The sequence below is a fragment of the Centropristis striata genome, chromosome 23 (genome assembly GCF_030273125.1).
Source record: "Centropristis striata isolate RG_2023a ecotype Rhode Island chromosome 23, C.striata_1.0, whole genome shotgun sequence".
In the NCBI taxonomy this organism is placed as follows: Eukaryota; Metazoa; Chordata; class Actinopteri; order Perciformes; family Serranidae; genus Centropristis; species Centropristis striata.
The window spans coordinates 895,551-909,729 of NC_081539.1; the positions used below are offsets into that span (position 1 = coordinate 895,551).

The window sequence follows — 14,179 nt, forward strand, 5'->3', positions numbered from 1 at the left end:
CAGCAGTGAAGCGTTTCTGTCTCTGAATAAATGCTGCGAGACCCGAGACCAGTTCCTGTTTGTTCTTTGGTGGATCGACCGTCAAAGTCAGTTTAAATCATGGGTCTCAAACTGGCGGCCCGCGGGCCCATTGTGGCCCTCTTGATGATATTTTGTGGCCCCCACCTTGATATGAAAGTTTAATGTGAGTTTTATATGAATGGCACTTTTTGGGGTAATTTTGTGTCTTTTCTTAATAATTTTCTGTCTTTTTTTTTATAATTCTGTGTCATTTTTGGTAATTTTGTGTCTTTTTTTTGTAATTTTGTGTATTTTTTTGGTCATTTTGTGTCTTTGGGTCATTTTGTTTCTTTTTTTAAATAATTCTGTGTCATTTTTGGTAATTCTGTGTCCTTTTTTTGGTCATTTTGTGTCTTTTTTTTAGTAATTTTCTGTATTTTTTTTTAGTAATGTTGTGTCTTTTTTTGGTCATTTTGTGTTTTTTTAAAATAATTTTGTGACTCACAAACTACTGAAGGTGGGGAAAAACAGAAGTTACATTTAAAAAAAAAAATTAAATTACGTATAAAAACGTGATTCCCAAATCGTGAGCCAAGGAAGTTACGCAAAAATTCTTAAATTACTTTAAAAAAAAACAAACAAACATGATTGATAAACCGCTAGCCACTGAAGTTATGTAGGAAACATAAGTTAGTAAAAAGTTGTTTACTTTGTTTCCTCCGTCTGTTTGCTTTACCCGACTCGTCGTCAGATCCGATATTTATTTATCACGACCAGAGAACTTCCTTCTCTGGGATCAGCTCCTGGTGATCTCCTGGTGAGATGATCTGCTGCTGGACGAGGGCTAGAAGTCACTCTCAGCCTTCAGGCTTCTATAAAAGTCAGTTTGAACTCTGTAAAGCAACTTTATCCTCCTGAATCCTGGAGTTCATGCCGACTTTATGAGTTCATCACGTCCTCTCTCCCTCTCCTCCACCTCCATTCATCCCTCTCTTGCCTTCTGTCTTTGTTCTTTGGCTTTCTCATCCCTCTCTTTTCTCTTTCCATCCCTCTCTCCTGTGTTTTCAGCTCCTGTCTGTCTCTGATTCGCTTCAACCCGATTCCTAATAGGACGGTTGTTTTTCTTTATTTCTCAGTCAGAAAATGACTTTCTGAAAGTGTCAAAGAAATCAGAAGTAGAAAGATAAATGAATGAAAAGAAATGAACACGCTGCACTAGAAATGCTCTCAGAAACAGAGTGAATACTTTGATATTAAACTGGTTGAATCAGGTCAGCCCTGATATCAATGTCACCATGATGCAGCAGTTCTTGGAGCGTTGCTACGTGGAGTTTGTCCAGCAGGTGGCGCTACAGGCTGCGAGTGTGATGGAAGGTTGAGGAATAAAGTGTTGCACAGACCTCAAACACCATTTTAAGGCCTTTTTTATGTCTGCGGAGTAATTACATGCTCATTGGTGTGAGGCAGCTTTCAGCAGGGCTGCAAAGGGGAAATCTTCCCGGTTAAACTTCCGGAAACTTTCCGTGGGAATTTAAGCTTCAAAGTCAGTTTAAAGGGTAAAGAAAACCGAACAGAAACAAGATTTATTCTCGTAGTTTGAACATTTCCAGAGAGACAATGTGACAGCAGCAGGAGGTTCAACCTGAAAGACAACAGACTCTTTGTCAGCACCACCCATAGACTCCTATGAGCATTCTAAAAATAGCACACACGTCCTTATACCAAAACGTATGGCTCACGGTTGTAAAAAAGCTGCATTTTCTGTGGATTTAGGCTCCAAAACCACTGAGCTAGGTTTAGAACGGAAAACTTCCTGGTTCGGCTCTAAAAGAGTTTAAAGAGGAAATAAAAGATGAAATGCTGGAAGAGAAGGAGCTACGAGGATGACCTTACGTTAAAAAATGTAAGTTGCGTAAAACAGAAGTAACGTATAAAAAAAGGTGGTTCACAAAGGCTGTGATGTGAAATTCAAATTACAGATTTACAAACCGTGAGTCACAGAAGTTAACTAATAAACACAAGTTACGTTAACAAAAACACAAGTTATGTAAAAAAAAAAAAAACGGAGGTTACGTGAGAAAATGTCATTTACAAAAGTCACGGGAGTTACGTAAAAAAAGTGACTCACAAACCACGAGCCACTGAAGTAATTTTGGAAATATTCCTTTTCCTTGAATAACAAAATGTTTACCAACAAAACAAACAAAAACACTAAATGATCTTTAATAATGTTGAATTTTGAAGACTTTTCCTAAATGTTTCTATCTATTTATTGTTGTTGTTCACACACCTTGAAGGTCTGTAAAACTATAATGCCAAAGTAGTTCAAGTCACTTTTTCTCTTCAGTTTTTCTGAACTGTGACGAGAAAATCCAGATATTCACAAAGTTTTACATGAAAGACAAGTTGTTTTTTCTTGGAAAATAGATTTGGGGTTTTAAATGCAATAATTATGCTTTATTTTAGGAGTTAAGTTAAGAAAAGAATAACGAACATTGCAAAATAACTACTATAATATGACAAACCCTAGTAAGGGCAGCATTTATATGTAAAGAAAGAAAAGAAATTGAACGAAATCGATATATGTGATATGGTCTAATTTCATATCACATTTAAAAATATATCAATATATCTTTTATATCAATATATCGCCCAGCCCTAACTTATTGTGATATAAAACAGAAAAAAGTAAGAACAGAAACATTTTTTTGGTGCCATTTTTGCCGTTAACTAGATAAATCAGTTGAAAAGTTTGCTTTATTTTCCTGTCGACCTACTCTTCTCTTTTCTTTGAGCTCCCTGGTGTTGCATTCTGGGAGATGTAGGAGAATGTAAGTCAGTGTGAGGGGAGCGATGACCTCAGCGAGGAGATCTGAGGCTCATTTATCTCTGTCGTTCCCCGGGTCTCGTCTTACAGGACACGTCGAAAGTTTCAGTGTCACCTTTGCTCGGACTCTCAGGCGTCGTCCCACGTTTGGGACTCGACTCTCCGCCAAGAACCATGAAATCACATTTGGCCGTTTCCATCAGTGGGAGTTAACAGTCTGCTGCTCCTGGACAGCTCCCTGCTGCCAGGAGGTTACCGCTCCCTGCTGCCGGGAGGTTACCGCTCCCTGCTGCCAGGAGGTTACCACTCCCTGCTGCCAGGAGGTTACCGCTCCCTGCTGCCAGGAGGTTACCGCTCCCTGCTGCCAGGAGGTTACCGCTCCCTGCTGCCAGGAGGTTACCGCTCCCTGCTGCCAGGAGGTTACCGCTCCCTGCTGCCGGGAGGTTACCGCTCCCTGCTGCCGGGAGGTTACCGATCCCTGCTGCCAGGAGGTTACCGATCCCTGCTGCCAGGAGGTTACATCTCCCCGCTGCCGGGAGGTTACCGCTCCCTGCTGACAGGAGGTTACCGCACCCTGCTGCCGGGAGGTTACCGTCCCGCTGCCAGGAGGTTACCGCTCCCAGGAGGTTACCGTCCTGCTGCCAGGAGGTTACCGCTCCCTGCTGACCCGAGGTTAACGCGCCCTGCTGCCGGGAGGTTACCGCTCCCTGCTGACAGGAGGTTAACGCGCCCTGCTGCCGGGAGGTTACCGTCCCGCTGCACACCTGGATCACAGCTGCTCTCACACACTAACACACAGTTTTTCTCCATATGGGCAACTCCTCCATCCAAAACACACACATTCCTCAGGCCGGAGTTTCCACTTCATCCAGGCTTAAACACACACACACTCTCACACACACACACACACACACACACACACACAGATGGATGTGTGTGTGTGTGTGAGTGCTTTATAACTCCAAAGACCTTTGTGTTTAGGAAGGAATTTATTTCTGTTATTGCGTTCTGAGCCCTTTAATTCACTTCTAAATCTTGTGGTGTTTTTAGCTCGTGGTCCGGACTGAAATATCTCAACAACTATTTGATGGATTTTCATGAAAGTTGCTGGGACCTGTAGGGCAGGGGTCTCAAACTTGCGGCCCGCGGGCCAATTGTGGCCCTCGTGACGATATTTTGTGGCCCCCACCTTGATATGAAAGTTTAATGTGAGTTTATTTAGGTCAGACACAAAGTTTTGTTTTGAGAACTTGTAAAAAGGGTTAAAAAAAAAATGTTTTTTTGCTCCCAAGTCGAGGTAGTGTCGACTTTCTGGCTGATGTTTGTGTTTGCGGTGAACTGTGGCTGTGATTGGATGGTGACAGCAGAGATTCAGACAGGAAACAAGCAGAGAATCAAACAGGGGACACTGTGGTTTTGTGTCTGAGCAGCCGGACGTCCTGCACTTTTAAACTGTAGACTCTCCTTTTTCTTATTGTTGTTATTATTAAATTCTTTCTGTGGGTCATTCGTCCTCAGTGGGAACAACAGAAGGAAGTCATACATAGTGGAAACTCTGTTGGGATGTTTGCTGACCACATCAGGGACGTGTTAGATTTGAGCTTTAATTTGATTTAAATGAATCTTGAATGAATTCAGTCGTCACTTACAGTTCTAAGAATTATAGTTTAAATGTTGTGTTTATCAAAAGAACCAAATAATAGTTTTTTCTGTTTTTTGTTAACATAACTTACGTATTTTGTTAAACGGAACTTACAGTTTTGTCACGTAACTTTCTTGGCTCAGAGTTTTGCATCACATTTTTTGAACGTAAGTTATATGACTCGCAGTTTGTGAATCCTTTTTTTTCTTAATTTTTTCTGTAACTTTTTTAACATAACTTCAGTGGCTCATGATTTGTAAATCTTATTTTTTTTTTTACTTGTGTTTTTTTACGTGACTCAAGTTTTTTTTTACGTTACTCCCATGGCTTGCTGTTAGTGAATTATGTATTTGTTAAATTTAACTTCTGACGTAAAGTTCCTTTTTATGTAACTTCCGTTACTCACAATGTGTAAATCATATTTTTTTTTACTTAACTTCATTTTTATAGACGCCAAACGCTCATAGGACTCTATGGGTTACACAGTTATCAGCTTTTGCCTCCAACACAACAACGTGGATTTTGTGCAGCTCACAGTGGAAACATGGCTTTAAATTCATTATAAAACAGAGTATCATCTGCATAGAGAGCTGAGCAGACAGACAGGTCCGTCATGGCACAGGAAGTTAAAACGTTCCTCAGATCTGAATCCTTGTTCTTCATTTGAACCGTTTCAGATCCTCTGAGCTCAGATAAATGTCCCGTCCTGCCCCAGCTGACGCTCTGTTTGTGAAATTCCACCGACAAATTTCATATCACTTCTTAGGGGTTATTTTTAGCATTTATTTTGTATTTTTTGGGTGATTTTGCCATCTTTTTGGATTTTTTGGGTAATTTTGTGAGTCTTATGGTCATTGTATGTCTTCTCTTGCTCTTTTATGACTTTCTGTAATTATTTATCTTTTTTGGGTAACTTCATGGGTTTTTTAAAAGTATTTTTTGCCTTTTATTGGTCATTTTTACATCTTTTTTTGTAATCTCAACATCTTTTTTGTAATATTGTGTATTTTTTTGTCATTGTATTTCTTTTGTTGCTCTTTATGACTTTTGGTAATTTTTTTCTCTTTTTGGGGGTATTTTTTTTTGGAGGGGGGGTTGTATTTTTTGTTTTATTTTTAAAACCATTTTATGTTGTTGTTTTTGGTTGTTATTTTTTATTTTTTTTATTTTTTATTTTTACATGTTTTTGGTAATTTTGTGTCTTTTTTGCTCATTGTATGTCTCTTGATGCTCTTTTATGACTTTTATTTATAATCTTAACAGTAGAGGACACATGATGTTATTCATTATAAAACAGAGTATCATCTGCATAGAGAGCTGAGCAGACAGACAGGTCTGTCATGTCACAGGAAGTTAAAACGTTCCTCAGAGCTGAATCCTTGTTCTTCATTTGAACCGTTTCAGATCCTCTAAACTCAGATAAATGTCCCGTCCTGCCCCAGCTGCCGCTCTGTTTGTGAAATTCCACCGACAAATTACATTCTGAGGGAAATCCAATGCAAATGTGTCCGTCCCCTCAGTCCACAGCATTCACAGAAACCAGATCCGTGTCTCCCTTCAGCTTGTTTTGAGAAGACCAGATGTAAAGTTAGACTCCGCTCGCTGCCCGCCATGCAAATCCACAGGTGGGTCCAGTTTAGAACGAGCTTGTGGTGAAACAGATGAGAAACAAAAAGGCCAAATTACAAACAGGAGATCCTCTTGAATGCAAAACCAGGAGAGGATGGATGTTGTTTGGATGCAGCAGCAGCCTGGAAACACACAACATGTGTGACGGAGGTGTGGGAAACATAAATGTCCACGTTTTTTTGTCTTTTTTAGAGTTTAGAAACCTTTGATCTCTGTTTAGAGTTTCACTCCGACTGGATCTGTGTTTAAATAAAAGCCCTCAGTGACTCAATGAGCAGCTCAACGTCCTTATAGTCCAAACAGAACCCAGCTCACGTCTGTCTCCACGTCTCAGAGGACATCTCTGGAAGACGGGTCCAATCAGACTGTCAGATTCAGTCTGAAGCAGGTTGGACCGACTCCAAACCGACTTATCAACCCTCTGAACCGCACCATCCCGCTGGGGACTCAAACCTGCAAAAATACACCGTTTATCGTTTATCATTAAAACAGACGTTGTGGTTGACATTTGAACTTTCTGACGGTCTTTGAATGGATCGTGGACCTGAAATAGTCGATCCTGGAGTCTGAAGATGATTTAACTCACTGTGATGGACAGATGTCCAACCTAAGGGACAGAACAGACCGTTTATCAGCACCACCCATAGACTCCTATGAGCGTTTCACTTCATTATACAGACACATACGGTTCACTGAATTTAGGTACAAACCCTCCGGCTCTCAAAGACAGTTTGGACAGGAAATAAATGATGAAATGCTGGAAGAGACGGAGACACAGAAGTTATGCTAAATATGTAAGTTACTCTAAAAAACACGATTTACAAACTGTGAGCCACATAAATTACACAAGAAATGTAAGCAGCTGTCTCCAACTGTGTCCAACTATGTCCAGTTGTCTCCAACTGTGTCCAACTGTGTCCAGTTGTCTTCAACTGTGTCCAACTGTCTTCAACTGTCTCCAACTGTCTCCAACTGTGTCCAACTGTCTTCAACTGTCTCCAACTGTGTCCAACTGTGTCCAACTGTCTCCAACTGTGTCCAGTTGTCTCCAACTGTGTCCAACTGTCTCCAACTGTGTCCAACTGTGTCCAACTGTCTCCAACTGTGTCCAACTGTCTTCAACTGTCTCCAACTGTGTCCAACTGTGTCCAACTGACTCCAACTGTCTCCAACTGTGTCCAACTGTCTCCAACTGTGTCCAACTGTCTCCAACTGTGTCCAACTGTGTCCAACTGACTCCAACTGTGTCCAACTGTCTCCAACTGTGTCCAACTGTCTTCAACTGTCTCCAACTGTGTCCAGTTGTCTCCAGTTGTCTCCAACTGTCTCCAACTTTGTCCAACTGTTTCCAACTGTGTCCATATGTCTTCAACTGTCTCCAACTGTGTCCAGTTGTCTCCAACTGTGTCCAACTGTCTCCAACTATGTCCAAATGTCTTCAACTGTCTCCAACTATGTCCAGTTGTCTCCAACTGTGTCCAACTGTCTTCAACTGTCTCCAACTGTGTCCAACTGTGTCCAACTGACTCCAACTGTCTCCAACTGTGTCCAACTGTCTCCAACTGTGTCCAACTATGTCCAGTTGTCTCCAACTGTGTCCAACTGTGTCCAGTTGTCTTCAACTGTGTCCAACTGTCTTCAACTGTCTCCAACTGTCTCCAACTGTGTCCAACTGTCTCCAACTGTGTCCAACTGTCTTCAACTGTCTCCAACTGTCTCCAACTGTGTCCAACTGTCTCCAACTGTGTCCAGTTGTCTCCAACTGTGTCCAACTGTCTCCAACTGTGTCCAACTGTGTCCAACTGTCTCCAACTGTGTCCAACTGTCTTCAACTGTCTCCAACTGTGTCCAACTGTGTCCAACTGACTCCAACTGTCTCCAACTGTGTCCAACTGTCTCCAACTGTGTCCAACTGTGTCCAACTGTCTCCAACTGTGTCCAACTGTCTCCAACTGTGTCCAACTGTGTCCAACTGACTCCAACTGTGTCCAACTGTCTCCAACTGTGTCCAACTGTCTTCAACTGTCTCCAACTGTGTCCAGTTGTCTCCAGTTGTCTCCAACTGTCTCCAACTTTGTCCAACTGTTTCCAACTGTGTCCATATGTCTTCAACTGTCTCCAACTGTGTCCAGTTGTCTCCATCTGTGTCCAACTGTCTCCAACTATGTCCAGTTGTCTCCAACTGTGTCCAACTGTCTTCAACTGTGTCCAGTTGTCTCCAACTGTCTCCAACTGTGTCCAACTGTCTCCAACTGTGTCCAACTGTCTCCAACTATGTCCAAATGTCTTCAACTGTCTCCAACTATGTCCAGTTGTCTCCAACTGTGTCCAACTGTCTTCAACTGTCTCCAACTGTGTCCAACTGTGTCCAACTGACTCCAACTGTCTCCAACTGTGTCCAACTGTCTCCAACTGTGTCCAACTGTCTTCAACTGTCTCCAACTGTGTCCAACTTTCTCCAACTGTGTCCAAATGTCTTCAACTGTCTCCAACTGTGTCCAGTTGTCTCCATCTGTGTCCAACTGTCTCCAACTATGTCCAGTTGTCTCCAACTGTGTCCAACTGTCTTCAACTGTCTCCAACTGTGTCCAGTTTTCTCCAACTGTCTCCAACTGTGTCCAGTTGTCTCCAACTGTCTCCAACTGTGTCCAACTGTCTCCAACTGTGTCCAACTGTCTCCATCTGTGTCCAACTGTCTCCAACTGTCTCCAGCTGTCTCCATCTGTGTCCAACTGTGTCCAACTGTCTCCAACTGTGTCCAACTGTGTCCAACTGTCTCCAGCTGTCTCTTACTGTCTCCATCTGTGTCCAAATGTCTCCATCTGTGTCCAACTGTGTCCAACTGTCTCCAACTGTCTCCAACAGTCTCCATATGTGTCCAACTGACTCCAACTGTGTCCAACTGTCTCCAACTGTGTCCAACTGTCTTCAACTGTCTCCAACTGTGTCCAGTTGTCTCCAACTGTCTCCAACTGTCTTCAATTGTCTCCAACTGTGTCCAGTTGTCTCCAACTGTGTCCAACTGTCTTCAACTGTCTCCAACTGTGTCCAGTTGTCTCCAACTGTCTCCAACTGTGTCCATCTGTGTCCAACTGACTCCAACTGTCTCCAACTGTGTCCAACTGTCTCCAAGTGTCTCCAAGTGTGTCCAACTGTCTCCATCTGTGTCCAACTGTCTCCAGCTGTCTCCATCTGTGTCCAACTGTGTCCAACTGTCTCCAACTGTGTCCAACTGTGTCCAACCTTGTCCAACTGTCTCCAATAGTCTCCATATGTGTCCAACTGACTCCAACTGTGTCCAACTGTCTCCATCTGTGTCCAACTGTCTCCAACTGTGTCCAACCGTGTCCGTCTGTGTCCAACTGACTCCAACTGTCTCCAACTGTGTCCAGTTGTCTCCAACTGTGTCCAACTGTCTCCAACTGTGTCCAGTTGTCTCCAACTGTCTCCAACTGTGTCCATCTGTGTCCAACTGACTCCAACTGTCTCCAACTGTGTCCAACTGTCTCCAAGTGTCTCCAAGTGTGTCCAACTGTCTCCATCTGTGTCCAACTGTCTCCAACTGTCTCCAGCTGTCTCCATCTGTGTCCAACTGTGTCCAACTGTGTCCAACCTTGTCCAACTGTCTCCAATAGTCTCCATATGTGTCCAACTGACTCCAACTGTGTCCAACTGTCTCCATCTGTGCCCAACTGTCTCCAACTGTGTCCAACCGTGTCCGTCTGTGTCCAACTGACTCCAACTGTCTCCAACTGTGTCCAACCGTCTCAAACTGTCTCCATATGTGTCCAACTGTCTCCAACTGTCTCCAACTGTGTCCAACTGTCTCCAACTGTCTCAAACTGTCTCCATCTGTGTCCAACTGTCTCCAACTGTCTCCAACTGTGTCCAACTGTGTCCAACTGTCTCTAACGTTGTCCAGCCGTGTTTTATCTGTCTCCAACAGCGTCCAACCTTGTCCAGCTGTCTCCCACTGTCTTTAACTGTGTCCACCCGTTCTAAAAGACAGTTTTATCAGGACATAAATGATGTCAAAGCTTGGAGTTATGAGGACGCTGTGACAGAAAGACAGTTTTTACCAGATATGATAGTTTTATTCTGATGTGTTTGAACAGGAAGTCATCCAGTGTGACACGTCGCTGCGTTCCTCTTCAAAGCTCCGAATAAATATTTCCCCAACTGAAAGACGCTGCTCATCTGCAGAGCGCCATGAAGAGCATTATTCATGTCAGGAGCTGGAATCATGAAGAAGTGAAACCACCGGGGAGCCCGACGCTTTATGTAACACATCTAAAAACCCTATTAGGTCTCGTATGAGCGCGTATACGGAGGAGAAGAAGAAGAAGAAGAGACTTCACAGGAATGAAAACGCTGCCGTATTCACACGCTGCTTTGATTGTGGAGGTCAAACAGAGAGCAGCAGGTTCAGGCAACCTCAGATCTTCACACACAGCAACAACGCCTTGATGTTCCCTAGCATGATGTAACAGGGGCCCCGTGGGTCCCTCAGGGGCCGCTCAGTCGATTCATGGACCCTCAGAGAGCTTCAAAGAGCTCCAGAGGAGAGAGATGGAGCACAGAGTCCAGGGTGAAGAAGTCAGCGTCTGAACTGGTTTATCAGGACCACAAACTGGTTTATCAGGACCACAAACTGGTTTATCAGGTGGATCAGGACCACAAACTGGTTTATCAGGACCACAAACTGGTTTATCAGGTGGATCAGGACCACAAACTGGTTTATCAGGACCACAAACTGGTTTATCAGGTGGATCAGGACCACAAACTAGTTTCAGAAGACGGGACCACAAACTGGTTTCAGAGGAGGGGACCACAAACTGGTTTATCAGGTGGATCAGGACCACAAACTGGTTTATCAGGACCACAAACTGGTTTATCAGGACCACAAACTGGTTTATCAGGACCACAAACTGGTTTCAGAGGATGGGACCACAAACTAGTTTCAGAGGACGGGACCACAAACTGGTTTCAGAGGATGGGACCACAAACTGGTTTCAGAGGAGGGGACCACAAACTGGTTTATCAGGTGGATCAGGACCACAAACTGGTTTATCAGGCGGATCAGGACCACAAAATGGTTTATCAGGACCACAAACTGGTTTATCAGGACCACAAACTGGTTTATCAGGTGGATCAGGACCACAAACTGGTTTCAGAGGACGGGACCACAAACTGGTTTATCAGGACCACAAACTGGTTTTCTTAGGACGGGACCACAAACTGGTTTTCTTAGGACGGGACCACAAACTGGTTTATCAGGTGGATCAGGACCACAAACTGGTCTATCAGGTGGATCAGAGGACTCTGGTCCTCCCGTTATGACGCTCATCGTTCAGTGGTTCATTAATAAATGGTTTATGGTGTAATAATCTCTCAATAGAAGTTATTATAATTAGCGTCTGCAGGACCAGATGGAGGGGAAACGGCCTTCATGGGTCATTCTGTGGCCTCATTTTTTGTTAGCATTTTTGGTCTATTTTTGGTCATTTTGCCATCTTTTTGGTATTTTTTTGGTAATTTTGGTAATTTTTTTTGGTGATTTTATGTCTGCTGTTGCTCTTTTATGACTGTTGGTAATTTTTAAAATCTTTTTTAGGGGTTATTTTGAGTGTGTGTTATCATGGTCATTTTTACTTCTTTTTTTTTAGTTGCTCATTTTATGTCTCTTGTTGCTCTTTAATGACTTTTGGTCATTTTTTTATTGGGGGGGGGGGTTACTGGGTAATTTTGTGGGTATTTTTGGCTTTTATTGGTCATTTTTAGTCATTGTCTCTCTTCTGTTGCTCTTTGATGACTTTTGGTAATTTTTTGTCTTTTTGTGAGTAATTTTGTAGGTGTTTTGTATCTTGTAATTGATCTCGTCTTCTCCTCTAAAGCTTCCTCCGTCACGTCAGCGTTAGCGAACGCTGCTGGTGCTAAAGCTGCTAACTGAGCTAGCTCCTCTCAGAGAGAAACTAGAGACTGAGGAGGGAGGAGAGGAGGAGAACAGGAAGAGAGGAGGAAGAGGAGGCACGTGGCACGAGACCACAAAGTGCTGTGATCAGAGTGTGTGTGTGTGTGTGTGTGTGTGTCTTTGATCAGGCCTGCTAACTGCCTGCAGACTTTTTTTCTTCCTTTTCCAGCAGAACACAAACGGCTGCAGGTGAAGCTCAGAGCTGCAGATCAATAACATTTAGATTAAAGTCAAACACACACCATGTGTTAGTGTGTGTGTGTGTGTGTGTGTGTGTTACGTTTGATGTTCTTTATTGAAACATCTCAACATAATTCAGGAAAAGGTGGAGAAAGTCCATTAAAGCTCAACACTGTTCGGTCGGTGGAGAGAAAGTGACGGGATGTAAAATATCGATCAAATATCAGTTATTACTGTCAGAGAAAACACAACAATCATCTAATAAATGAGTTTTAATGTCACTAATCAATCAGACCTTTCAGAGCAGGTTGAACCCCAACGAGCTCTTTTCTACATCCTCTTCCTCACACAACGCACACGAAATTATAAAAAAACACGAAATTATAAAAAAAACATAATTACAAAAAACACAAAATAACAAAAAACACAAAATTATTAAAAAAAAAACACAAAATAACAAAAAAACACAAAATTACAAAAACACACAAAATTACAAAAAACACACAAAATAAAAAAACACACAAAATTACAAAAACACACAAAATTACAAAAAACACAAAATTACAAAAACACAAAATTAAAAAAAAACACAATTACAAAAAAACACAAAATTACAAAAAAACACAAAATTATAAAAAACAAGAAATTATAAAAAAGACAACATAACAAAAAAAAACTAAAAATTACAAAAAAGACACAAATTACAAAAAAGACAAAACATCTTCAAAATAGATACAAAATTAAAAAAAAAAAAAAAGACAGTAATTTTCCAGCTCTGACGTAACGCGTCCTGTAGTTTCTGGCTGTGATGGTTGTTTACATTTGGCGTTTTTATGATGATAACTTGTATAATCTTGCAGCAGAGCAGCAGCATGTTCTGTGGTTTGAAGCAGCTGAACTCATGATGACAGACGAGCTGTCGGCCGAAGCCTTTCATCACATTCTACCAGATTCAATAAATACACAATAAATACACAATAAAACACAATATTCTGTCCTTTAATGTCTGATATAACTTCACTGGTTCAAACTCTCAAACCATTTGTTTTATGGTTAAAAAACTAAGTGGAAAATAAACTCTGTGTGTGTGTGTGTGTGTGTGTGTAACCCTATCTGCTTGTTATGCAGGGCATCATTACATCCATATGGTCATCACACACACACACACACACACACACACACACACACACACACTGCACATCAGAATATGAGGCAGCAGCAGGTTTGTGTTTTCAGAAATATAAATGATATAATTATAATCTAAACATTCGTTCTGTAGAATCACGACTCGTTTCAATCAGCTGATTCTGATTTTTATTCATTATTTTATCTTTCAAAGCTTCGAGTAAAGAAATTCAGTCCTGAAATGAGTGTTTTGTGCTGCAAACACACACACACACACACACACACACACACACACACACACACACACACAGTGTTGACTTCCTGCAGAGTGTGTCATGTTTGATGTTTAAATTAAAGCCATCGATCAGAGTTCTGCTCTTATTAAAGTTTCCCCCGGAGATAAACTCTGTGTGTGTGTGTGTGTGTGTGTGTGTGTGTGTGTGTGTGTGTACAGTGTATATACTGGAGAAAGTGAGGGCTCTTTTTATGTGTTTATTTTTTATTTTTCATATTTGCAGCAGCGTGAAGAATTCAGATCAATACGAGTCATTAACAGTTGAGGTTCTAGTTTTCTATTTTCTTTCTCCGCAGGAAGATATATTTATATTTACACAGAGCAGAGAGGAGAGGACAGGAGAGGCTGTAGCCATAAGAGGTTTAATTTCTTGTTGAATGTTTTTTTTTGTTTTTTGTTTCTGTTGTCTATATTCTTTGTAAAGGTTTTGTTTTCCTAGTTAAAGTTGTTCTTTTCCCCGTTGAAGCTTTATTCACGTGGAAACACACGAGTTTGTTCCCTCCAGAACAC

At 41.9% G+C, this 14,179-nt stretch overlaps 1 protein-coding gene across 1 annotated transcript; it reads left to right on the forward strand.

Annotated features, from left to right (window-relative positions):
- Window positions 1-9,616: 9,616 nt before the first annotated feature.
- LOC131962005 (uncharacterized) lies at window positions 9,617-11,794 on the forward strand. The gene is made up of 2 exons (XM_059326949.1): window positions 9,617-11,172; window positions 11,245-11,794. Exons 1-2 carry the CDS (start codon window positions 10,627-10,629, stop codon window positions 11,320-11,322), a joined length of 624 nt encoding a protein of 207 aa, XP_059182932.1. The 5' UTR covers window positions 9,617-10,626; the 3' UTR covers window positions 11,323-11,794.
- Window positions 11,795-14,179: the final 2,385 nt, after the last annotated feature.

Excerpts from the sequence above, each read along its gene's own strand:
- LOC131962005 (XM_059326949.1), top strand. The coding sequence starts at position 10,627 with ATGGACCCTCAGAGAGCTTCAAAGAGCTCCAGAGGAGAGAGATGGAGC. Across the intron at positions 11,173-11,244 it reads ACCACAAACTGGTTTATCAG|GTGGATCAGGACCACAAACT; the intron begins GCGGATCAGGAC and ends CTGGTTTATCAG.